Source organism: Channa argus, chromosome 18 (genome assembly GCF_033026475.1).
Source record: "Channa argus isolate prfri chromosome 18, Channa argus male v1.0, whole genome shotgun sequence".
Taxonomy (NCBI): domain Eukaryota; kingdom Metazoa; phylum Chordata; class Actinopteri; order Anabantiformes; family Channidae; genus Channa; species Channa argus.
This window is the reverse complement of record NC_090214.1, coordinates 13,007,868-13,033,868: the sequence shown is the minus strand read 5'-3', so window position 1 is coordinate 13,033,868 and position 26,001 is coordinate 13,007,868. Positions and strand designations below refer to the sequence as shown.

At 38.8% G+C, this 26,001-nt stretch overlaps 3 protein-coding genes across 17 annotated transcripts in view; all 3 read right to left on the bottom strand.

Annotated features, from left to right (window-relative positions):
• rimbp2a (RIMS binding protein 2a) overlaps positions 1–14,894 on the bottom strand; it is a 52,610-nt gene extending 37,716 nt beyond the window's left edge. For 8 of the 14 annotated variants that reach the window (XM_067484524.1, XM_067484530.1, XM_067484531.1 and 5 more), the window contains exons 1-3: positions 13,846–14,894; positions 12,208–12,351; positions 5,881–6,024 (exon numbers count right to left, since the gene is read on the bottom strand). In XM_067484524.1, the coding sequence (XP_067340625.1) occupies positions 5,881–6,024; positions 12,208–12,351; positions 13,846–13,992 (435 nt within the window). In that variant the 5' untranslated portion in view covers positions 13,993–14,894. Of the gene's footprint in view, positions 1–1,047; positions 1,318–5,880; positions 6,025–12,207; positions 12,352–13,096; positions 13,597–13,845 lie in introns of those variants that run through there. The other 6 variants (XM_067484534.1, XM_067484536.1, XM_067484537.1 and 3 more) reach the window with 4 other exon arrangements.
• Positions 14,895–15,516: 622 nt separating this feature from the next.
• Positions 15,517–20,335, bottom strand: noc4l (nucleolar complex associated 4 homolog). The gene is made up of 15 exons (XM_067485022.1): positions 20,147–20,335; positions 19,883–20,003; positions 19,682–19,788; positions 18,777–18,884; positions 18,503–18,652; positions 18,297–18,399; positions 18,159–18,193; positions 18,027–18,077; positions 17,794–17,905; positions 17,585–17,645; positions 17,341–17,451; positions 16,864–17,027; positions 16,614–16,696; positions 15,993–16,106; positions 15,517–15,863 (listed from the first exon to the last, which is right to left on the bottom strand). The coding sequence occupies exons 1-15, from the start codon at positions 20,297–20,299 to the stop codon at positions 15,744–15,746; spliced, it is 1,593 nt and encodes a 530-aa protein (XP_067341123.1). The 5' UTR covers positions 20,300–20,335; the 3' UTR covers positions 15,517–15,743.
• A 1,066-nt stretch (positions 20,336–21,401) lies between these two features.
• Positions 21,402–23,840, bottom strand: pus1 (pseudouridine synthase 1). 2 transcript variants are annotated; one of them, XM_067485017.1, is made up of 6 exons: positions 23,483–23,840; positions 23,059–23,276; positions 22,832–22,969; positions 22,598–22,700; positions 21,720–22,420; positions 21,402–21,612 (listed from the first exon to the last, which is right to left on the bottom strand). In XM_067485017.1, the coding sequence occupies exons 1-6, from the start codon at positions 23,544–23,546 to the stop codon at positions 21,580–21,582; spliced, it is 1,257 nt and encodes a 418-aa protein (XP_067341118.1). In that variant the 5' UTR covers positions 23,547–23,840; the 3' UTR covers positions 21,402–21,579. The 2 variants fall into 2 exon arrangements, with proteins under 2 accessions (XP_067341118.1, XP_067341119.1); XM_067485018.1 differs by having other exon boundaries at positions 23,059–23,240.
• Between the last annotated feature and the right edge of the window lie 2,161 nt (positions 23,841–26,001).

Genomic DNA, 26,001 nt, shown 5'->3' with positions numbered 1-26,001 from the left:
GATTTACATTTACATAAGCAGTGACAACAAACAGTTAGTTAATAAGAGAAAGTAAAGTAAAGTAGATTAACAGCACCACAAAATACAGCTTCCTAATGAACCACAATACTAAATAACTTGTAACTTATATGAAGGCAGAATTCGGATGCATTCGTTTTAGCTAACAGAAGTGTATGTACAAGCTGCCAACTGAATGTATACATTACACCATCTTGCCATGCACACACAAACACAGTTTAGCTTAGAGACTTTGCATTGTGAGCTAAAATAAACACACGAATGTCAATCAGCCACGAGTGGGTTCATATTCATCACCAACACCTGGTAACCTGTCAGCAGGCCAAACGAGGAAAAGCTCGGGTTACCAGACTCAATAATGTCAAAGTACATACACAATCTCGCACACACACACACACAAACACACACTCAAAATCATTTTGTTTGACTAAGCACCTCATGTTTGTCTTTCTTCCTGAGATCTTGTTTCTACATGTTATTGTACAAATTGTTGTGTTATTTTAGTGAAATGTCTTCTTCAGAAAGATTACATTCCTAACTTGACAGCAGGTAACATACAGAGCTTGCTCAGAAAAAAGAAAATCATTCACACACAGACAAAAATTCTCACATGTACAAACTAACCTTTTCAAGCCAAAACACCATTAAAGCTCTACACCGTAACCCCACCCCCAAACACACACACAAACACACACACCTTGCACAAATCCACATATTTCTGAACAGGTGTCTCAGCTTCAGTCAAGAAACACAGAAGCTGGATTCTGCTTTTACCTCATTAAGTCCCAAATAGACAACATGTACAAATCCTCTTCTCCTTTCCACTTGTCAGTGGACGTCTGTTTCTTCCTGCAGCAGCTGCACAGACAGGTTTTCCCCAGCTGCTTGGCTATGCTAACCCTGTGCACTATTCACAGGAATCAACAAAGCTAAATCAAACACTAACACACCGGAGCCAATGTTGTAGAGACTCAGACAAACAGCAGCGGTAAAGAGGATGCAGACTGGAGATAAAGAATTAGTATTTACCGTGTGTGTTGGCTACCACAGCAGCATCTCGACTGATGTGTTGCTTACTCCTTCCTCCTCCTTGCTGTGTTCTCCTCCCTTCTTCCCGGCGCTCTCTCTGGGTGGGGAATTGCCAAACGGCTGCAGCAGCAGCAGCAGCAGCATCAGTAGCAGCTCTAGGGCCTGTGTGCCTCTCTCGCTCTCTCAGTCTATCTCTCTCTCTCACCCCCTCTCCACACACTCTTCCTTATTCTCCCTTGCCTCTCACTCGCTCCCCACCCCCGAAGACCCTCCTCTTTAACACCCTTCCTCCTTCATTTTCTCTTTTTCTTTTCCGTTCTCCCTCTCTTCCTCTGCTCTATTTCCCCCTTTCTCTCTCGTGCGCTACGCGTGTGCAGCGAGCTGCGGAAATCCACTCTGTTGAATTAATCAGCCAGCTCCACTGCTACAACTATCAGCTACATCAGTAGGCTCCTGTTAGGAGGAGTGGTATCACTGCCAATAGGAAACAGACATCTTGGAGTCTGGGATGCAAATAAGGATGTTTTATTGGAAGATTGCCCTGTACAACCACAGTCTGGACCTTTCTTCCTGTCTGCCAAATTAAGTGAAATGACAGCAGCCTGCACGATACTGGCTGCTGCCAGATACACCATCCCTTCTCTTCTCTGCTCTGCAATTCATGTCTTAAGCTGTGACAGTAATTGTACAGGGTCTTGATTGATGCAACTTTTTTTTTGTCACATACATACGTCTGACAATAATGTTCATCATATTAATAAGCAGGGTTTAGCTGGTAAGCTTTAAATTAATCAATGCAAAAGCCTGCCAACAGATTAAAGAAAGGATCATTTGTGAGTATTTGTATTTAAACAGTATTTCTTGATCTGACTATCGCTTTAGAGTGGTCATCTTTGCTCTAATTTAGTTTGCATTGTGTTGTTTAATACATTAGTGGCATGTAAATTAACTCTTGTAATTTGAGTACATTGAGATATTTCTATTTCAGCCCAGCTGAATATGAAATTGGGATGCCAAAAGCACTAGTAACTGAGATCTTATTGATGTGCTTTTATCAAAATTACAGAAAATCCATAACCAAAACATCTAGGTTTATTATGTCACATTACACAAGCATAAAGTAAGGGACAAAAATGTGTTTCTTGTGTGACCAATTATTCAAACTTTCTGTCTGTTCTAACCCTAATCCCCACCGTTTCACAGCTTTTAGCCTTTAAGTACCACACAGAGCACACTTGCTATCACACTGCCTTCACGGTTGTGTCACAATGGGTAATTGTCATATTGACATCAGATTATGTGTGAGGGCTCATGCATGTCCATGCATGTGTCTGCATGAGCCTGAATGAGTGTGGGTATACCACACATAGCTCCCTAAAACCATTTAATCTGATTAGCTGATTTTCAATTATTCCAAAAGAGCCCTATATTTTGACTGTGTTATATTTTTAGGACAGCTACTTTCTGATGCAACAGACGTTTGTTTTCTATATCATTTTATTATGACTCATTGTTCCCACAAGATGGACTGCAAATTTTTCTAGACATGTGTCAGTGTGTGTTATGAACTCAAGCCAATTGTCTCAATGTATTTATTTCTGGACCTCTCAGACATCAACAATTCTGAATTAGTTGCCAAGGAAGCAGCACTGTGACATACATTATTAATTGTGGTTATTTAAATTATGAATGATTGCCACTCAAGTATTAAAGGTTAACTAATCTGTCATGGTAGAGTTAAAAATGTGTATTAGGAAACTAATGTAGATAAGAGTGTAGTATAGCTTCAGATTGTTTTTACTGTGTTGGATCTGTTTGGATGTGTCCATTCAAGTACAATTAACAGAACTGAAAAAAAAATGAATATCTTTGTTACCTTTTCAATATGATCCACTTTTTCCCAGAAAAATAAGAACTCCCTCTGAAATGAACTCTCAGAAAATGTTGGCAATTTGATTATGGGCTGGAAAGATCTCTCTGCTACACATCAAATCTGCTTAGATTACCTCAGATATGAAGATGCACAGACCACACCAGTGGCAAACCTTTCTGCCTGGTTGTGGGCATTTAGGAAGTGAGCACAGGAGGGGGGGGGGGTGAAGAATAGAGACAGAAGGGTAGAGATGAGCAGATAGATTTTAAAAAGACTTTAAAGACTTTAAATTTATGGGAGAAAGAGTGAGGGGGAGGGAAGAAAAGGAGCTGAGCTTGTTATAAAAAGGAAGAATGGCGTTCATAGATGGAAGACTCGATGGACCGCTGATGAATCTGCAAGACATGGATCAGGTAATCAATGGGGTTTGCACTACCACTAGCAAACTAATGTGCTATAACACATTTTCAGTGTCTGCTGTGTAGCTTTGAGCTAACAGACTGCACAGACTACTGTGGGGATTGACAATGCAATTTCATCCAAAAAATTGTACAAATAACCAAGAATTATCACACCACTGAGGTGTGTTTTTTCATCATCTAATATTTCTCAGCAAAGTGAACAGAGCCAGTTCAATTTTCGCTGGGCAACTGGCTTACATGTTTGTGAAGCTCAGGAAAAAACTGTTACCGGAACTAAAAGAGTAATGGCCTTGCTGGAAATAATGTCATATTTTGGGGGAAGATTAATATGCTGAGTTTTATAGTTTGAAACTAGCCTGATTTCTTTTACAGATTTCTTTAATAATATACCTCAACTGTGTTCTCCTTTCTTAGAATTTCATCTAGTTTTAAGTAGTTTTACTTAAAAACACGAAGACAACGAATAGAGCGGAGGAAAGGATAATGCATATATATATATACACACACACAGACAACCTGAGCCTTCTGAAACAACAATGACTAATTTCAATTATGGAAAGAATAGAAAGCTCAGCCTTGTGAGTCAAAGCCATGTACAATTTCTGATTATCCTGTGGGTGGTGGTAGTATTATTATAGCTGAATTGTGTTACATTTCACTGGACTATTATTAACCCTGGTTTGTCTGTGCATCTTTGATTAGAGGGAGTTAAAAACTGAGATTATTGGGTCACAGAGCCAACATGGCTATTAGGGATTATTGACTAGATGTTTTTCCTCTTTGCACCGAGACAGTCCATTGCATCATGAGTGCTATTATCTAAGTGGGCAAACTGCTAGCAGTACACAATCGTTGTCATGGTGATCGGTGTCCGGAGAGACAGCTGTGGCCTTTTAGCAGCAGCCACACACCATGCAGAAGGTCATTCCTCACCTAAGGTACCTTTCTCTAACTGTCCGTCACAGATTGTTTCCAGGCAACCAGGCCCAAGCTTTTTGTTTGTTCTTGTTTCTAGGAAGCAGTCCACCTTCTCAGTATGTTTTCTTTCCATTTAGGTAGCAAAATAAATGAAATGAGTAGACAGAGGCATTAGATTAGGTGAAAGCACCATGTATCGTCAAACTGTCCAAAATAACTGAACCGACCAACTGAAACGAGGTGACACATTTCACCTCAGCTCAAGTTTATATTCTTTTTTAAAAGTTTTACTTTGTCGTTATGCGGAAGCAGGTTTTGACCACTTTGCTACTGTTTGTTTATGAAGTTGTTGGACATATGGAATTCGCTCTTATGGAGTTGGGCACTGAAACACAGGAACCTATGTATGTAATTCAATGAATATTTTCCCCAAAGACGAAGAGTGTTGTCGATATGGTGTAACACTCTACTAAAAATTACAATGTTAGCGTGTGTCACTTTCCTGCAATTTTAGCTACAGTTTCAATATTCTAACGAGAATAACACCACAGTGTATCTGCATGAATAAACCAAGTCCCTTGACAAAGCTTCTCGTACTCTAACTGAGCCATAGCGGAGTCTGTCTTTGCATGAATGACCATGATGCAGTCTGTGAGAGAGTAGCTGACAGCAGTCACAGTGAAGAGGCTGCCAGGTACCCAGCTGGACTACCTCCAGCAGAAACTACTGTATATATGGCCACACACACACACACACACACACACACACACACACACACACACACTTACATAACATTATTGAGTTATGCTGCTGAGTACTGCATGTTAATGTCGGTGACATACCAAAGGGCAGGGTTTGGGGCATGGTTTTGGCTGTGAAGAGCTGTGTTGATGGACAAAATCTCCCACTGGGCCGAGAGCCATGAATTTTACCATCATACCAGAAAGGTGTTAGTATGTGGCAATGGAGAAAAAATTCAAACTCATTATCATTGTGCTGCGTTAGATGTGGTTTCTTAGCTTTAACAATGAATGTCCATGTTCCAAATCTGGGAAATTTGTACACATATGGGACAATGCCTCCAATCACAACCCAAATCAGCGGTGAACTGAACAACTGAAACACTTTCAGGAAAAGCTTTGTCAATGCAAACTGCAGAATGCGGGCTTTGATCTATTTTATGAAAACAAATTTCAAACCATTGAGGCTTAAAACAGAAGCAGCCATTGTCTTCTGTCTGGCATGTTGCCAAGACAACAGTAGGCACACCTTGCCATAGGAGACCACCTGGGAGGGGTCTCCAAAGCACAAAGTCACTAAATATACTACTGAACATACAGTGCAAACAAAAATACACGTGGCACTGCAAACAGACAGAGTCAATCCACAATACACTTCAAACTACATGCCCACATGTCTGCATACCCAAGACCATGACAGGGGAGTATGTATATGTGCACAGGGCTGCATACACAGCTGCCAAAGGGACTGTATTGCAGTGCACTCATTGACATCTCAAATGTGTGTGTGAACAGTGAAGAGTGGCCTTTAGAAGGTAGATGTTGAACATGTGTCTTTTCTTTAAAGACTAATCTTGGGTGGAGAAAGTAGGGAGTTTACCTGTTTCCTATAATGCTGTTTCTCATGGCGAAGTGTGGATACTTCGAGCTTCAGAGCTCTGTTTCTCTCTTCCAGCAGTCGAAAGCGGTTAACGTTGTAGATTGAGTGGCTTGTAGCTTGATGGGATGAAACCTCATACCTTGACTGGGAAACAAAATTAAATGAAGAGAAATTACCAACATTAACCTGAAATATGTTGCATATCTGCAGCAGGCAGGCTTTATGTTTTGATCTGACTGGAATTTTAGGCTTGCATCTGTCTGGCTTTAGAAAAAAAATGGTTTTCCATCTGTCTTGTATTTATCAGAATTTCCCATCACTTTGAGGCCAACACAGGTGTTGCAGATAGAGAATTTGTGCAACTGTGGGCAGAGGTAATAGTTGCTGATTTATAAGTCTGTAAGTAAATGCACTGTAAATTACTTCTGCCTCCTGAAATCAAAAAGAAGAACTTCCAAGGATGTGAGGATGTTTTTTCCCTGGTTTGTATCAGAGTAAAAATCTCTTCATGCTCTGCTCTGTTCTACTTTCAGAAGTATGAATGTATAAATTGGGAACATTTAGAAAGCTAATATTTGACATGACACACTGGATGTGGGCTTCCCATTTGCCTGAGAAAAAAGCACACTTTGTTAGCCATGCACTTCAATATTAGCACAGCTATAAAAGGACAACATTAACACCAACACCTACAAGAAACCTGTACTGCATTAGGTTGTATTCAAAGTTTTACTGTGTGTGAAAGATACAGTGTTTCTCATTTACAAGGGCTGTGTTAAAATGGAGTCTGTGTTAACAGAAACTTACTCAGAGGCCTGTTTATTTTGTTTCTCTACATTGCTGCCTTTGTTCTCACGCAAACAATTTTAATTATCCTTTTTTTTTGGTTGGAAATTAAAGAGGTGAGCATGTCAGCCCACCCCACTGAAGAAACTGTTTGATTTGAAAGAAGCCCCGACAGACTAACCAACAGATGGTTCTAACATTGGGTTATTTTATTATGAGTTAGCATGTTACCAGAACATTTGGTATCTTTCAGGCCCACAATAGGACTCGCACATGCAAACAACAATCAAAATGCCTGAGTGTGAGCCAGACTATTATCATCCACAAAACAAATATAAAAAATTAAGTTACAAGCAAGATGTTAGTGTGCCCAGTCCAAAGCCACCAAAGCCAGTGTGTTGGACCATCCAAGCAGTGAGAGACACAGCCAGATCCACCTGCTATTACAACAAACCTGCCAAGCCTAATGATAAACCCACTAGCGTAATATGTTGGAATTTCCAAGAACAGACTGAGATGGATAGGACTGCCAATTATTTCTGCACAGGGAGAACAGACAAACATACAGTCCTTCAATTTAGAGTGTGATATTAAGCCGTATCGACGTCCACGTAAGGAATGAGTCACTGAAATGAGCTACTTTGGAGTTTGCATGTTCTCCCTGTGCTTGTGTAGGATTTCTCTGAGTACTCCAATTTCCTCCCACAGTCCAAAGACATACATGTTAGGTTAAATGGTTACTCTAATTTGCCTATAGGTTGTGTGAATGGTTGTCTGTCTGTGTATGTCTCCCTGTGTTGGCCCTGAGATGGACTTGCAACCTTTCCAGGGTCTACCCCACCTCTCGCCCTATGACAGCTGGGATAGACTCCAGCCCCCCTGCAACCCACATAGGATAAGTGGGTACAGATAATGGATGGATGGATGGATGAAATGAGCAGCACCTTGGTGAAGTGGTTAGCACTGCCACCTCAAAGCTAGAAGGTCCCTGATTTGAATCCACCGGCCAGCTACAGCTTTTCTGTGTGGAGCATTCTTCGCATCCATGGTCAAAACAGGTCACTTTTAGAGATCGAGATCAAGATTCTAGTCCCCCAACCCAAAAGGACAATCTCAGACGTAGGCTGGTAGTCAATATTGGCCAGAGGTTGACTCTCAGCAGGAGATACACTTTGGAAAAAATGGTTAGGCGGGTTGAGTAGTTAGACTAAAAAAAAAATCTGTCACAGTGAAAGCAATTAGAAGCATTTCAGGAGATTCATTTTGGGAAAAAATTGACAACTCTGGACAAGTTTAAAAGTCATCCATCTCATCGTCATCTTGATCTGCTGGCAGGCTCCTCCCACAGTCTCGCCAGTCAGGATGAGTAATGACACCAATCTGGCGATGACTACAATCAGACTCTTGTCAGGCAGGGTCCAATTGTGCCGTGCACTTAAGACTTCATCCTTGTACCGGGGGACTTGCCAAAGCTGCTGCGACAGGAGCTGCGTCAGAGTCTGTAATCATGACGCACTCGTGTACTCTGGGCCTACAGTAAATACTGACATTGTCTTCTGCTGAATGTGAGCCAGGAGGGGAGAAAGGGAAAGAAAAACAGAAACATTCTGGGCCATGCATCTAATCCCAAACAAATTTTCTGAAATATTTACTTTACTTTAGTGTGGATGAGTAACAATGAGACCGCACCACAAGTAGTGACCAGTTCCAAGTAAAATACAAAGTTCAACAAATATAATCTCACAAATACATCCAGACTTGGGCATGATGCTGGTGATGCTGGTTATGTGATGGATTATTTATGTGTTGTATGTGCTTTTCTCTTCACGAGTAAGGTGATCACCACTGCAAACAACCATGAACATTTCAGACTTATCAAAATGGATTTTGATAGATTTTGGATTACCTAAAACCAGCCACTTTAAAAACTGATATTCACGTTCTACTAATAAGAGGGACCACAAAAATTAAAATTGTACTTGAATTTAGTTGAGTTTAACACTTTAATTAAAAAAATACAGCAAATTTTCTATGCAAAATTATGTACAGTATTCCTTTAAAAGCAGCTTCAGCTGTAGAAAAATTTCCCACTAGCACGAATAAAATATTAAAAACTGGCAAACAATAGGAAGCTTTGGTAACCATTTATTAAGCAATACAGATAATATGGTTAGCTTTTACAACTAAAACATGTTACAGCATATAATTATTTAATAGGGGCTTTGTACTACTTTGTGGCATGCATAGAAAGACACTGAAAGTAATTAATAGCTGCTGATGTTATTCCCCACGACAGACAGAAATGTGTGTATTCATCGAGTGGTTTACTGTGAAGTATCTTTATTTGTTCTTAAAATTTGGCATTTCTGTTTTACTGGATGACTTGAGGTGAAGGGACACCAGATAGAATGGATTACGAAAGCAATGTGAAGTGGCAGGATTTGAACCAAGGGCAGTGTGGTTAAGTGGCATGTGCTGAGCTGACTGAGCCACCAGGCCACCAGTGATTTTAATAGACATAATGCCATCTGGTGTGTGAGTGAAATACTTGCATCAGTGATCCCTGCTGCCAGCAGTGGATGTTATCGGCAAAAGAGAAACAGCCATTTAATTAGTATAAAGCAACTCCTGTGCGGTGTTAAACGTTGTTATATGTGTTTAACAGAGGGGGATTCAGGATGGCTGCTTTACATCTTTACATCAACTACTCAGAAGAGAATTAATCACTTAGTCACTTCTCCAGTAAGAATAGATAATGTTTGGTTTCAGAAAAATTGCCATTTAAAATTGCAGCACCTGCAATATGATGTAGAGTAATACTGTGTGTTTTGAATCCAAAAAACCTAACATCTGGAAAAGAGGATGAGACAGCAATGCTAGTATGCAAACACGTTTGTGATGATACGTCACATCACAAGGAGCTATTGAGCAGAGGTGGTACATCCACGTGTGTGAGTGTCTGTATGTGCAGGAGCATTGAGGAGTTTCCAATCTGCAGGTACTGTATAATAGCTGGGATGTAAGCAACTGCAGCCAGCTAGAGGTCTGGCTCTAACAGTGACAACAAAACTGCTACAGTGGCTTCGTGGCAGTCTTACACACACTTTCACACTTCCCATTCCTCAACATTTTAACGCCTTGTTTCATACTTTGAATGTCTTCTCTGCCCTCCCTTCTTTTCTCCGTCTGTCTGTCTCACACACAGATATGTGCATGCCTCGTTCTACTAAATAAACACGACGCCCATGTAGAAAAAGATGCATGGCAGCTTTCATTCAAATAGGCAGTGTACATCTGAATCAGCATTCTTATGTCCTTCACGTCTTTTTAACATACCAAATAGGGGGTTTCTGTTTTGCTGACATTTGCTTCACCGTGATATGACAACTTGTATTATAACTTTCCTCTAGCATCAAATCTAATCTATGATGTCATGTTCCTGGATAGACTTCACATACAAGTATCCCTTTGCTCTCTTCACCTTTCTAAATCCCTGAGCAGAGGTCTCATATTTAATCATTGTGGTAGTTTTAGTGAGGTTACATCAGCAGCAGGCCCTCAACGTGCTCTGTCGATAGCTGTTATCTGTTTAACACTAGGGCGGAGGCACGAGACAGAGTTGAGGACAGACACACTGTTCCACTCTGTTACCTAGCAACACTTGCTCACTGTTGGTTCCCATCTTTACTGTGGATGCAGCCCAGTGTATTGTTTTTCAGGCGTGAACCCTCAAGCCATGTGAGTCCAGGGTTCAGGGACACAAGGAAACTGGAGTTGAGAAAAGTATGAAATGGTTCTTTCAAATATGTAAATAGCTGAAGTTGTAACTGTAATTTAACTACTTAAAGAAGCTGTTATCTAAGGGCGGCTGTAGCTCAGTTGGTAAGGCAGTCGTCCACCGACCACAGGGTCAGTGGTTTGATCCCCAGTCCCAACTATACGTCGAAGTGTGGGGCAAGACACTGAACACCTAACAGCCCGTTCCCTTCCCAAGCTGTGCAGTGCCGGTCCAAGCCCAGTAGAAATTGGGGAGGGTTGCGTAAGGAAGGGCATCCAGTGTAAAAACTGTGCCAAATCAACATGCAGACAATGATCCGCTGTGGCGACACTGAACTCACATGATAAGCTGAAAGGACAAAAAAAAAAGCTGCTATCTTTTGACCACATCATGGCCTGGTCTATTTCACATCTTAGTGGACTTCACTAAACCATGTTTTCAGAAATGCTGTCCTCTTCTGGTCATATTTGTAAAAGTCAAGGAATGGAATAAAAATAATGGCAGGACACCAGGCACAGTGTCATGGGTTGAACACTTAGCGACAAGCTAACAAAATTTATAATTTCCATTTTACTGGACTGTTCAATGGCAATTTGATGCAAAAACATATAGATAAATGATTTATAATTTACTTGATGGCCTGAGTTTTTAAACAATGAAGAGCTGTTAGTTGTGCCTTTCTGTCCCTTAAGATTAACAAGCCAAGGAATGGGAAAATGAATTATACTGACTCATTTATGTCAAGTAGCATGTTACTGTTTGTTTTTCGATTTATTTATAAGGGGTTACAGGAAGTTGCTTTGAAACCCTTTATTAACTCTAAGCTTTTATTGCTTCAAGGTCCACTGGAAATCTACAAAGATGATCTGTTATTGCCTAAGAATGGTCTGAAGTCACATCTATAGATAAAATAAGGATTGGGACTGACTTACACCTGTATGCATCTGTCTTTGATATTGATATTTGTCTTTTGTTATGTATAAGGAGAAGGAGTTGGAACAACGTGATCTATCATGCTTAGTACTTCCTAGATTTCTTCTGAGAAACAACACTCGCAACACTCAAATGACAAAAATAAAATCAACAACAAAGGACAGGCCACGCATTTAAAATCAGTTGTTCTGTATTGTTCCTCTTCTAAAGAAGCATAAATAAGTTCTGAGTGGGAAACTGATCCTAATCAGGCAATGTAATACCAACAGCCGACAGGTGTAGAAAAAAAACTGTTTTGTTGTCAGACACAGAAATCTTTACCATCTGCACATCTGGAGTCAGATTACACACCATTCAACACACAGGCATGTTGTAACAACATGATAATTTTGTTACATAAGATGCTTTTTTTTTTTAATTGAACTACAAAATTACAACCACAGTTAAATAAATAGCCCAAGAAGTCTGTTAGAGATGGTGTATTAAAATGCATTTAATTTAAATCTCATCAGTGATTTGGCAAAACATGCGATCGTTTAGAATCCTAGAATCCTAAGTAGCAACAGTTTTAATTTTGAAATAAAAAGAAACACCTCCCAATTTGCAGCAGTAATGTTTTGGTGATCTAAAGAACGAATCAGAGAAGAAAGACTCCTACTACATCATGAGTTGTCTGGTGTTACATCACACAGATATGTAATGAACATCTGTCAGATTAGGACTAATTTCTTTTTAAAAAAGGTAAAAACAAGTACCCCTCAGTAAATGTAATTTTATCTGCAGGATCAGTAATAATAGTAGTAGGCTTCCAGTGTGTGGTAGCACAGTACCTTGGCCTTGGTGTGCAGTTGGTGATGATGTATGTTTCTGGCGGTGATCATGGCCAGCTGTCTCTGGATCCACTGTAACTCCATCTGAGACTGCCTCAGCAGCTCCTCCACATTAGCGCTCGACGTGTGATCCCGCATTATCACCTTCAAAACCCACACAACCCCTGATTATACACAAACACAGACACCCGCTGCAACTCACACTCTTCTCACACCTCCATATCAAACACATACACAGTACACAGAGAAACCAAACCAAACACACAACTGAATGTGTACATAATAAATGCACACTGAATATTCAAAGTACGTGGGAATTGTGATAGGTATCCACATCAATTTACTTTGCTAATTTAGACTTTTTTTTAATAAGATTTTTACTTTCATTTTGCAAAACTTGATCTTTGCACTGTTGAAGAATAAAATGCATTTGATTGCTGAATGTAGCTGTTCCTATATTTATTATTTCAGTACATGCTCTAGCTAATAGCTGCCAATAGCCAAAGATTGGGAGGTTTTATGAGTTTTATTTTTCACTAACAAGTTGAAGATTTACTCAAATAAGTCAAGTACTTTAAATTACAAATCCCTATAATTTACATGTATACATACTACAAGTCAGTTACTATGATGACAAATGGTGAACTATGATAATACTTTTTGGAACACATCTTCCAAAAAGTATGTATGATATTAATTTAAATATCAATACTGTCCTCCATGCCAAGACTGACCTGAAACAAATCTATTTTAATATAGACAGGGTGCCACTTCACCAACAGCAAACACATACAGTAATAATTGTTGCAATCAGAGAAAAACAAAATGAAATTGTAAACTGACTTATGTCAGCACTAATGAGTCTGACAGAGAGCTATTTGGCACTTACTGTAAAATTCAATTATCATCTATCTTCTTGTTTCCTAATAAATCCCTGACAGCAAGTTCAGCCACATATGTAAAAATCCAGTTTAAATTATTCCAGTTGAGCACCATTACCCCAGTTCATCTATACATGTGTTTACAAGCGCTAACTGGAGTGTTTGTCATGTACACACATGGTGTAGCCCGTCTGTATGAGCGTTTAGGAAGAGAGAAAGCTCCACTCAATTACATAAGAGAGGATTATGTATCACAGCAATGGGAGGAGCCTGGAGAGAAAAAGCATCAGCTTTTATCAGTTGGTGCTAAATCCCCATTTATCTTTGACCTGTTGACCTGAAGCTTTGTACCTTTGTGCAAAAATGCACTTACTACAAGCAGGAATGATGTGTTCACTGTAACTGCTGTACACCACACCGTCACATGGAAGCTACTTGTACCTTAGTAGACTGAAATTATCTACTGGTTCATATCAATAAAAACTCAAACAGCTGATTAATGCTTCTGATTTTGTCTTTTAGATTAATGGATGCTTTTTAACACACAAACAAAACAGTCCTTTTTTTCTTAAACTATTTTCTTCAAACTATTTTTTTTAATGACACTTAAAACATGGTTTTTGGACACCCAGTAACAAAGTGTCAATAATTAATGGACAAAGTAGAAATACAAGTTTTCATATTTGCTTTTTCCTTGTTCTATCTTGTCGCTCTTAAGAGACTCTGCCAAACACACAGCCTCTCCGTGCTGACTCACCTTGAATATCTTCTTTTTCCCCACAGGATGCTGGAGGATCAGGACAGAATGAACAAACACAAAGCTCAGGAGTCCTGTAGATTTACACAGAAATGTCCAATCCTGCCAAGACCTCTGTGAGCCTGCTGTGCTGCCAACGCATCTCATGCAGATTTATCAGCTGAGAGAAGAGAACTGTGCCTACGTCATGATCGGGGCTTGAAAGGGGTTTTCTTATTTGCTATGTTACTATTAATTAATCTAGTGATCAACAAAACTTTAACTAATTGATAACCCTGCTTTATTTTAAAGTACGTGATCTGTCTTTAAAGAAGGAGACGTTAATAGACTGTGACCCCAGGTAGTTAATTCCTCTTGATTCTGGGAAGACCACTGATGCACTAGTGACATTTAAGCACAATTACACTACATAGACAAATGAATTTAGAGGTAAGTAATGGGATAATTCATTTCTTTCTACAATATTTTTACTTTACAAAAGCAGTCAATTACTCGGGGTCATGCACCAAGCTTTGTACTGGTTTTATGTTATCATATGCATGTATGTTGATTGTACTGGTAGGGTTTTAGTAACTACAGAAAACTAGCATTTATAAACGATGACAATTTTAATCTAAGAACCGACTGTAACACCTGATAAACTTAAACAAAGTTCTGAACATGTATACTCTTCAGTAGGTAAAATATATTGTTAAAAGTATTAGAATACAAGTCAAGGTAATCAAGTATCACCCAGATGAATGATGTTCTTCACTTCCTCTTGTCCTCTTCACAATGTCCCTCCACACTGTTTTGCTGTCTTCTCACCTTGCAGGTATTGACAAGTTATTAGACCTTGTGACCCTCTGGTAATCCCCAGTAACAACAAATCAACAAAACCTACAAAAATACATTAAAGCACTAAAACGCAAAGCCTTAAAGCAGCACAGTTACTGTACACTCTGTGGCTCCCGTGGCATTAAATGTGTTTTTTCTCCGTGCAGCGTGTCTGGCTGAGTCTTGCTGGACAGCTTCTCACTGACATGACTTGCTCTTTTCTAACAGAAGTCAGTTCTGATTCAGATTTTTCTCTCACAGCGTTCTTGTACCGAGGCTGCGTGCTGTGTGGCCATATGTCACACTTTACAACAAAAGGAAGTACAAACCAGAGACAGAACAGAGCAGTGATAACCTCTCACCTGGGATGGAGAAATGAGAGAGCTGGCCCTCATTATAACCTATTGTACATAAACTGCAAGTTTTGTAAATAATAAAAACATACATATTAACGTTTCAACCATGCCAGTGTTCAATTCAGCTCAGAGTCCAACAGGTATGTTTCAATTGTGCCAGAAAGTTCCAAGAGAAGCTGGCTCCAGCCAAACACAGCAGGAACAACCTCTACAGGAAGTAGCAAGTGCCTTTGTCTGCGGATTGGATGTTGAAGTCTGACAACTTTTAATTAAACTATTTTGTGTCTACTTCAGGGCTAAACAACTCCACAAAAATGCTGCTACTGCTGTAAGTATTGAACTCAGCACTACATATGACAGGATAATAAGCCTTTGTGTTTCTGACCATTTTGGCAGCACTAGGAGTAAAACACAAGATTAAAATGATGCTTCTACATTTAATATACATTAAATTAAATCCTATTCATGTGTAGCAGGACGTGAAGATTAAAAAAAGGGCTTAGGAAAAAGTTTTTATTGGTGTATAACAGTCACATCAAGGAAATCATAGAGAAAAACATATTAACACAATTCCAGAACAAATGATTTTTTCTTGTTCTTGCTGCCATAATTTTCTAAAGATAAGTCTGTCCATACTTTCTGTCAGGTCCAATCTTATATCCACTTTAACAGCTGAACTGTTCCAACAAATATAGACCATACATTAAATGCAGATCACTACTTAGTTTAATCCAGACAGAAGTTTTGTCCTAACACATCTCTGTCTTTATTTAGCAGCTGTGTGGCAGTTTCAAACTCCAGTGGGATGTTCTTGGTCTGTGTCTGCTTCAGGTCTCTTTCCATCAGCTGGGGAAAAGAACATGTGTCATTAATCACTCAACTTCCACGTATCCTGCATGCCCTGGTAGAAAACACTGTTAACTATGAAACCTAAAATTAAAATAGATGAAGAAGCCACTAAACCTTCAAAGTCACCTCATATGTTGTTATCTCCAGCACCTCACTGATGTCATCCTCTTGTTCTAACAGGGGTGTGTTGATCAACATCGCAGCTTTAGCCACATCTGGATGGTAATGCTTCTGCAGCGTCTGCAGATGGTAAAGTTTATTTTGAAATATACTTCCAGAAAAACTGTAATATTCTTTGTTCCTTTATTTCATCAATCGACATGGGACAAAGCTTGGCTAACGAGTCAGTTGTAGCCAGTGTTACAGATGATTTATTTGTGTAACCAAAGTGTGACGGAAAATCAAGCATGTATACTTTTAATGCTTATGATTTAGTTTAACTCATGAAATGTGCTCATTATGCTTGTGTGGGATGTTTTATTGCGATGTTGTGACACTTGGCATTGGGGAGGAGGGTAAAGCTTATTCTGCCCAGCAACAGGAGGATATAAAATCATATTTGACATGTTAAGACTTTAGAACTGCATGGACGGAGACTTGAGAGTCTGTTTATGCACTTCTCTCTTGCAACAAAATAAAACCCTAAAGACACCCTGGATGTGGAAGCCTATTTAGTGATTACACTTGAGGTGTCTGTTACCAGTAATTGTCGAATTTTGCCACGACACAAAGCCATCATATACACACCTTAATCTCCCACAAACTGCTCTCTAGGGCATGGCACTGAGCAGGATCCTCTTCGTCCATTACATATGGGTCTGCCAAAGGCTCTGTTGTTATGAACAGAAACATATGTTGTAAAATCCTTCCTTTCATTGTAGAGGAGAATGTACATTCCAGTAAAAACTATACAAATTATTACACTTTGGATCATTATAAATTACTCATTTACAAATCTTGAGAAATTTCAATTATTGATTGAAAGAGTGACACTCACCGTCCTCGGTGCCAGGCTTGTGAATAAGGACTCTACAGGACGGGTGGCGACGGATCAGGTTATAGATGAAGGGCAGCACTATGAGGAGTGCGGTAGGCGGGGCTGTCAGAGCCAAGCGAGCCAAGCGTTTAGCAAACGCAGCCACCAGGTACACTGGCAAGTGACTAGAGGAAAGCACAAACAGGCAGCCATACAAATTACTAACATGGATGCTTTTAATATTTTTGTGGTCACAGTGCTAAAAAGTAGAACAAATATAATTTCACTTGACCTATATTTAGTTCGAAGTGGCCAGTAATCAAAAGGTGTGGTTAACTGAGAGGTTCAGATGTTGGTGTGTTAAGCTAAGGACTACAGGACAAATAAAAGAGGTAGTAGCTATACCTGCCTACAAGAGGACAGGTGCAGACAACTTTAAGTGGGTTAACAGATAGATAGATAAAAAATTCAATAAAACTGAAGTATGAATGATCTTACCTGGAACTGAGAAAGAGGTTAGCTAGGTGAAAAAAGCGTGCCCTGTACTTCACATGAAAAATTGAAGGCTCAAGAAGATTGTACAACTTCTTGTAGAAATCTGGATAATCTCTGCAAAACACATACATATAGCATTATTAGCATTATTAAAGTATCTTTCAGTCTAAAATCTTCCCTTAGAGATTTATTTTGGTACAGACTATTTAAAAACACCAAATGTATATGTTTTTCATATAATACTTACAGGTTGTGTTGATGTATGAGGACAAAAAGTCCATTAAGGGCTAGCAGACTGATTGCACCACCTGTTCAAAAAAAAACATAAAATTCCCTATCATGATATCACCATTTAGAAACATTATATTAAAGACCAAAAGTAATATGCCATTCAGGTTATTTAAAGTAGTCATTCTGAGTTCACATGGAGTTGTTGCAGCCACATGCGTAACATACCAACTTCATAGGCAGCAGTCAAGAAGTCAATCATCAGTGTGGGTTTACTCATGTGGGGCAGAATAGAGTCATGGAGGATCACCAACACCTTTTTATACATGTTGTTTGGCAACTAAAAGAGAGACACGAAAAAATAATCAGTAAAATATAATCATTACTTACAAAACAAGAAAAAATGTATACTGCTTTAAAATTACTTGCATTTATTTAAAAAAATATTTTTTTTATAATACCTTATACTTGAGAAAGCCAAGCCACATCCTCTCAAAGACACGCTTGTGTTCCTGTAGTGATGTAGAACATTTAAAATCTTATTCTGGAAATATTTTGCAAGCAGAAATCTGAAGTAAAAATATTTTACTCACATTTAGTTTAGCAGCTTTCCAGTCCTCATGCTTCGCTGAAAATGAAATCAAACTCCTTCAACAGAACTATCGTATAACACAGGTATTCATCATCCTGAGGAAACTAGTTGTGATAATTTCCAAAAAAGCAGGTCTCACCTTCTTGTTTGACCATATAGTTGGTGAGCTCCGACTCCTTGCTTGGCATATTAATATTAGACAAGAGGGTGAACACATTGTTCTGGTATATGGGCAACACTTCCTGAAAGGAACACGACATGTTTACAGCACAAAAAGTGATGTCTGGAAACAAAGTATTTTAAATGGGATGATGGAAACAAACGCATTAGGTGATGTCCCCTTACCCCTTTGTTTTTGTCCATGACTCGGCCCACATTCTCACGGATAGAGCTCATAACATAATAGCGTACATCCTCCATCTCAAGGAATTCCTGAAACCTGGAGATGAGCAGGGAGTTGTCTGTAGTTTTGGACAGCAGTTTGTCCACCAGTGCCTGATCATGGTATAAAAACTAAGATGTCAGAAGGTGAATGTGCAATTGATGACTATTAACTTAATATTTCCAAAAACTTGGCGAGTAGCATGGAGAAATCAGGTTGCTTGATATGAAACCCTACCTGTATGAGTTCCCTAGGGAAGCTATAGTGTTCACTCCAGTCCAAATCCTCGAGAGGATACTGTCCTTCACCTGCAGCGAACTTCATCAGGCAGCACAAGGCACTCTCCTGTGTTTGACAGTTATTTATGAAAAACAGAGAAACCACTTTTCTAGTCAGGACACCCACCACTATTTATTAGTTAATTACACCTTATACATCACAGTTTAGTTAATATGATACTAGAGAGAGGGCAGCACAGTGGTTAAGTAGTTAGCGCTTCCGCCTCACAGCTTGCGGGTTCGCAAAGATTAAAAAGATAATAACTGAATGTAGATCTGGCTCTACATACATTGTCTGTATACGCTTCCAAATTGTGGCTGTAAACAATCTGCATAGGGGGCTACTTGATCCCATTTACATTGCTCCCTTTTCACTGTTGTCAGGTAACAGACGGCAATTAGAATTTTGACGGGAAGGTCTAAAGGAAATATATACACATGCATCACCTCATACTGGACAAAGGTTAGGTACTTATGTGTACTGTATTAATTTTTGCACAAAAAGCAGAAAAAAAAAACGCTAGTAATTCACATATATAAATTGCGTGTACCCTTCTATGAAAAAAAGAGCATACAATTTTCCCTAAATAACTAAACACATATAAAAATGTTATAATTATATGTTATCATAAAAATATATTTTTGTTTTTGATCCAATAGAATATGCTTATTGTCATTAAAACATCTTGTTTGGTAATTTTGTGCCAAAAAGACCACATTAAATCAACTGTAATCAATACATATATAAACATTGAAAGCTCATTTTCATAGGCACTGTAGTATCACTTGTACATCACTTCTCTCATGCAACTAGTCTGGCGAATGTGCGACAAAAGGTGAAGAAGTTACAATTAGGTAACTCACCTTGACACTGTGAACGTCATGGCTCAGGTGTTCAAGCAGCATCTCCACGCAATTGTGGTAACGGTGTCTCATGTAGATGCGGTACTTCTCTGCAGCACTGTGCCCTCCTGGACCAGACAGGAAATGTGGATCTCAGTTTCAGGTGGATTACATTGGATTATTAGTAACAGCTCATAGTGTAGTATAGTAACTTGTACTGACCACTTAAAGCCTCCTCCTCTGCGGGCAGCTTCCCCATGTACAGCTCTTTCCTCTCCAACAGGCTGCAGAACAACTTACTGCACGCAGCGACAGCACTGATAACATCCTTCTCTTTTTCTGACTGAAACAAGAAGAGTACTGGTTTAGAAATTTCAAAGTAAGAACCCAGTGGTAACATTAAGAGCTGACCTCGTATAAAGTTAGCTGAGCAGTATTCCTTTCCACGTTATGCTCGAACATATGAGTGTAGGGGGGTGTTTTTACCTGAAGGAACTCGAAGAGGTCAAAAACATCGTTAGCATGTTTTTTGCTCTGAAGTATAGTCTCCACTTTGCTGTTGAGATCAATTTTAGCCGTTTTAACACTTTGTTCTGTTCTTTTAGCCGAACTCACGTTGCGTTTTCTGGCCAGCGCCATGATAACCGAATGACACGTTCAAGAAAATATCAAGAAAAAAACGAACATTACAGATGTGATGAAAGTTTGACTACATATAGACATCCCTCGAAATTGTACGAAATTAGCACTTTCATTGGTTAAATCGCATTAATCATATATGTTTATATCTCGCCTTTGTGCAAGATTAATTAAATTAAAATACATAAAAATCTGAAATTGTTAGAGTTCTAATTTACTGTACGACTTGAGGCACCTGAATGTGACACTAGCCCAAAACCACTCGTGTTGTGTCGCCCTCTAGTGACTGGAGGTCTTCTGATTCTTAAAGGGCGCCCTCACCAATTTTTCACTTCCTTTCTCTGGCTTTAGTTGAGGGTGTAAATGTGTATTAATGCTTTGAAACCTCCCTCTGCCTCCCCTATATCAAAATATTTGGCAGCTTCGGGCTAAAAAAGTCCTCCAGATGACATCGCTTGGAGGTCATCAGTAGGAGTTCAGATGATGTCTTCAGGGGGTTGACTATGACTACAAAGGCCATAGTATTAGCGACAAGATTACATAATTTGAACTGAAGGTTCCTGTCAGTTATGTCATTTGGAGGTAATTTTTAGCAACATGTAGAGAGGACAATTAGGATTACCTATCAATATACAGTCGGGATTGATCCAATGCCTGCTGGGTCCATTCAGATGCCCATCCATGGATAAAACATTGTGTATTAAAAATTATACACTTTATTAATTCCCCGATGTAAAAGCTCAACCCTGAATTTAAAGTTTTAAAAAATTATACACTTTATTAATTCCCCGATGTAAAAGCTCAACCCTGAATTTAAAGTTTTAATTTATTAACTAATTTTGCAGTAATTAATTATTTAAAGTTACAAATAACATTGTTTTTTAATTGAGTTGTTTTGGACAAAATGCCTGAAAACAAACTTTAAAACAGGTTTTGGATTATATTACTGCTAGGTATCATACTTTTTCATAAGGTAGATAAGCTTAAAAATAGCTTTTTTTCCCCCTAATCATGATTTTACACAATACCCACATTAAAAAAATGTATCAAAAACCTTTGTTTAAGGATTAAATTATTAAGAAATAATAACAAAGAACAGAGATGACTTTATAACGTTCTTTATGTTTAATAATATTTCTGTAACAGAAACTGAATCAGTCCATAAAAAAAAACATCAGTTTGGAAGATATGCTTTTACATCTAAAAGAAATCCAGTTCCCAACAAAAGAGAAAGAATGTTTTGGTAAGAACACGTCTCTTCTTCCAGCGGCCAAGATGACCTAGTCCGAATCATTTCCTGCATCTGCACTGACCTGCAGAACAAGGAAAGAAACAAATAACATGCCACAAAACTTATTTTTAGTGTGAAACATCAGTGTTTCCAGTAAATCATGCTGCTTTGTAGTGCACTGCAAGGTACCTTATTCTGGTCCTTATTCTCTCGTGTTTCAGCGGCTGTGCCTTCAAAGTCATGGATAGGCAGTGTGGACATCCAACTGACCATGGAGCCCTCCTGACACTCTGTTTCAACAATAGTAGGGTAGATATAAGCTTCCTTGAAAGCCTTAATCACCTCCTCCTCTCGATCCCACTCCAAACGCTCATGCAATCCGTCCCCTCCGAAGCGTTTGTTGTACCGGTCAAAGTGAACCCTTTCCAGGACCAGTCCCAGACCTGGAGCTTTGGGAATATCGACCTTCTCCTGTCCCCAACTCCGCTCCATCACCTCCTCTGTCGCATACCCCTTTATCACTGCAATCACCAGACCGATCATCTTGCGGATTTGGTGCAGCATAAAGCTTTGGCCTCGCACTGTAATCACCGCAAACTCTGTATTGTTGTGGATAAATGGCTCTCCACAGGACATTTCTGTGATGTAGCGGCGGGCACTGGGATCACTCGGAGCCTTCTGAGAGGTGAAGTTGTGAAAGTTGTGAGTACCTTTGTAAAGAGCAAACAGACTATTCAGCCTCTGAAGTGTCTTTGGTTCCAGGCGAAACGCTGCTATGTTCCCTATATCATAGTCTTTCGGAGAAAATGCCACTGTTGGAAGCATATAGGAGTATGTACGACCATCACAGTTGTTTTTGGAATTGAAACCCTGGGTCACCCTTTTGATTCCTATGGGAACAAAAGTAAAATTAATTACTGAATTCTAACAGCCATCCTCTCAGCTCCAATCTCTAAAACAGAACGGGATTCCATCTTTTAGAACTCATCATTCCAACAGCTAAGACTTATTGTGTTTCAAACCAAAAGGCAGCAAATACTAAAAGTTATCTGGAACCAATCTCTCACCAAGGACTCTGATCTGTGGCGGCAGATTCTCATTGATTTTTTCCACGATGTCTTCAATCAAGCGCAACTTTAATGATACCACTTGGCCTGCCGCAGACACACCCTAACAATTCAAAGAAATAAACTAAATCAACTGAAATTCAATACTAGAGAATAGCATTTATTTACTGCGGTGGATATTTTCTTCCAAAAATGGAGACCTAGCACTGAAGTACTGACTGTCCAAACCCATACCTTATCTGTTCTGGCACATCTTTGGAAAGACATCTTCTTCATTTCTTCACCATGGTTTTCAGGAATGCAACCAGATTTAATAAGGGCAGTGACCAAATCATCTTCAATGGTCCGAAACTGAGAGGTACCAGTGTTTCTCTGAAATACAGGCAACATTTAAATTTAGGTGGACATACAGCAAGTATATATAGTGCTTAGAACTGAGACATATCAGCTAATATTTGTACCTGCATGCCATAATATCCCTTTCCAGAGTATGCCATAAGGAGGACCACTTTCCTTTTGGGATATTTCTTTTCATCTTCAGATTGTTCCCCATCCACTTTTATTCTTTTTGTGGTCTGCACTTTCTCTGCCAAGTCGTCATTGGGTCTTTTCAGCAGCTTGGCCATCTGCTCATCTTTAGACACTTCACTCATCATAAAGAAAATATGACAAAAGCCACCTGTGAAGATAGTCCAGTATATTGTATGATAATTATGTCTTCACAAACTCATACTTCGCTGTAATATGGACGTAAGTAGTTATGACCTGTGAGCTTAAATTAAGGTGCAAATAAATTTGTGCAACAAAACGAGAAAATAAAAAAACACAAAACGACTACCAGACACATTCACACTATTTCAAATTGTTGGAATTAATTTGTCTTACCGTTTCTTCCTAATGTCTGTCTGTGGTTAAACAAGGCACTTAAAGGTAGTCGGACTTTAATCATGTGGCGTTTGGTTTCATGAGAAGATACTGTAGCTAAAAATCCGAGCGGGTGTTTCGGCTAAACTAAGAAAGCTAACACGGAGCGGCACTATTTATTCTGAATGTTTAAAAAACTTTGAGGAATCCAAAATGTTTAGCCTGTTAAACACGTAAACTAAGCCGTTAAAAACAAAATGTATTGAGAGTTTTTATAAATATTTAGACAAAAGCGGACATCAACAGTTGTATATTTGCAACTACATGTACCTACACGGTTAATATCAACTTTCACCCTATGACGTAAATATCGCGAGACTCGCCTTGTTCTCACTTTTGTTCTGCCGCACCAGCACCATTTCACCTTAAATATGTGGAGACTCACTTCTATTCTTCCGCACTGGGATGAAATGCTAAAATCTAATGACCGTTTTTGATCTCTGTGTTGTCTATATTATTTTCTTATTTATTTATTTGATTACATGGGAAATAATTCCACAAGTACAAGCACTTCAAAGTTTTGTTTGATTTGGTTTTTATAAAATCTTTTCATCTAAGTGATATTTCAGTTGCTTTTGTTCGTGTTTGAAGATTTGGTAGAGAACTGATGGAATTTCAAAATCTCAAGATTTTCAGATAACTATTTTTATGAAACTTATTTCTGCGTATAAAGTTTACAAAAATAATGAAGAAGTAGCCTCATTCACGAACATTTATAGTAAAATCTACATGTAGTAATTTTCTTTGAACACTTGGGCGCAGCAAAATCGTCCACATAAACAGAGGTGTCATCCAGATGCAAATAGAACCAGGTCTTATTTTTGAAAAATCTTTTTAATCTTGACTTTCGTTGTACGTTCATGTAAATTTCCTTATGAAAAAGGCGTCAGCAATGAGATTTTTGGCAGACGCACGGACCAAACAATTTTTTTACACTGGGTACAAACCAAATAAACCAAATTTGTGACCACTTTTAATGTTTTATTGATATTGTCTATGTGTTTTGTGTTTTTGCTTTTTGTGTTTTATTGTCTTGTTTTCTGGCAGCATTTTGGCTACAATCCAGCATATTTATACTTGCTGTTTATTAATGTGCACTGTGGCTACGAAATAAATATTTGTTTGTACAACATATCAGTATTTGCACACACACTGCACAGTATAACCAATCATTTGTTGACCATATAAAGCCTCACTATATTCATTTTCTTGCACTCATTGCAATATGCTCTGAGTCATTCAACTGTCATTTGTGAGGGTAAACGCTTTAATCAGTTTATGGTGGCACAGAGGTCCAGAGCTTCTAGTGCAGTGATGTGTTTATGTTTCTCAAGGACACCACAACAAGGAGGGATACTTACTGCCAGCCCAAACCTTTAACATCCTCATCCTGGGATAGCCTTAGATGTACACTTACACTTTTTCATAGCACCTTATAAGGTGATGAACTAGTTTTCTGCTGACAACAATGCCAAACATAGGCACTCTATGGGAAACCTGGGCCCCATCTGCCACTAACTAATATCACACAAGGCATGTGCCCACTTTTCCAACAAATGCTAATCTTATTTAATGCTAGTGGTTTTTAATACATGCAATAAACAATAATTCCTCCAGACTAGTAATGCAGTTGATAAAGTTGATTTTATTTAGATAAGACAGCTCAAAATTCTATGGGGCAAATTATCATTTATTGCCTGATTTTGTTAAACCCCACCATTTTAAAGCTATATGAAATTATGGAGTGTAGAGAAAATCATTTTCACTTGACCAATCTTAAAATAAGCCAAATCATTTTTTCTTCCTTTCTTGTAAATAACAATGTATATATTAAGGAATATATATGTTGAGGATTAGAAAACCATATGTGTGTTGTCTGAAAGAGAGGACTGTACACTACAAATTTGACTTCAAAGAACAATTCTCCAGTCTCCAAAAAGAACAATCTGGCCTTAAGACACACAATTTAAAAGGTTATACAAGCATGTTAACCTTTTTTGCAAAGTTCTCTTATACTCCTAAATTGTATAAGCAGGCTGCAGTCTGTCCTAACAAGAAACCAGGCACTCTGGACTGCAACTTCCTAAACCACTGCCACATTTAATAAACCAAAAAAAAAAAGTAAAGGCCATCCTCATTGTCACCAGTGATGCTTTCAAAGAAGTCATGCTGCTGGATGAGTTACCTAAGCTGTTTTTACATCTTCCAAATACAAAAAGGGAATAGTATTATATGCTGTAGCCATAATTTCTCTGGTTAAGGGTTGAATGTTATGTTTTTCAATTCATTGTACACTAGCCAATCTTAAACACCATAACTTGTATTTACAGTGTCACATAGTAACTGAAACTTGGCATGAAAGTACTACATAATTCTTACAGTAACATGTCTTGAGGCTAGACCTAAATTAGTCCGTCTGCTAATAGTGATAACATTCACCTTCATACCACTCAAGTCCATTTTAGCAATCTGGACTGTTA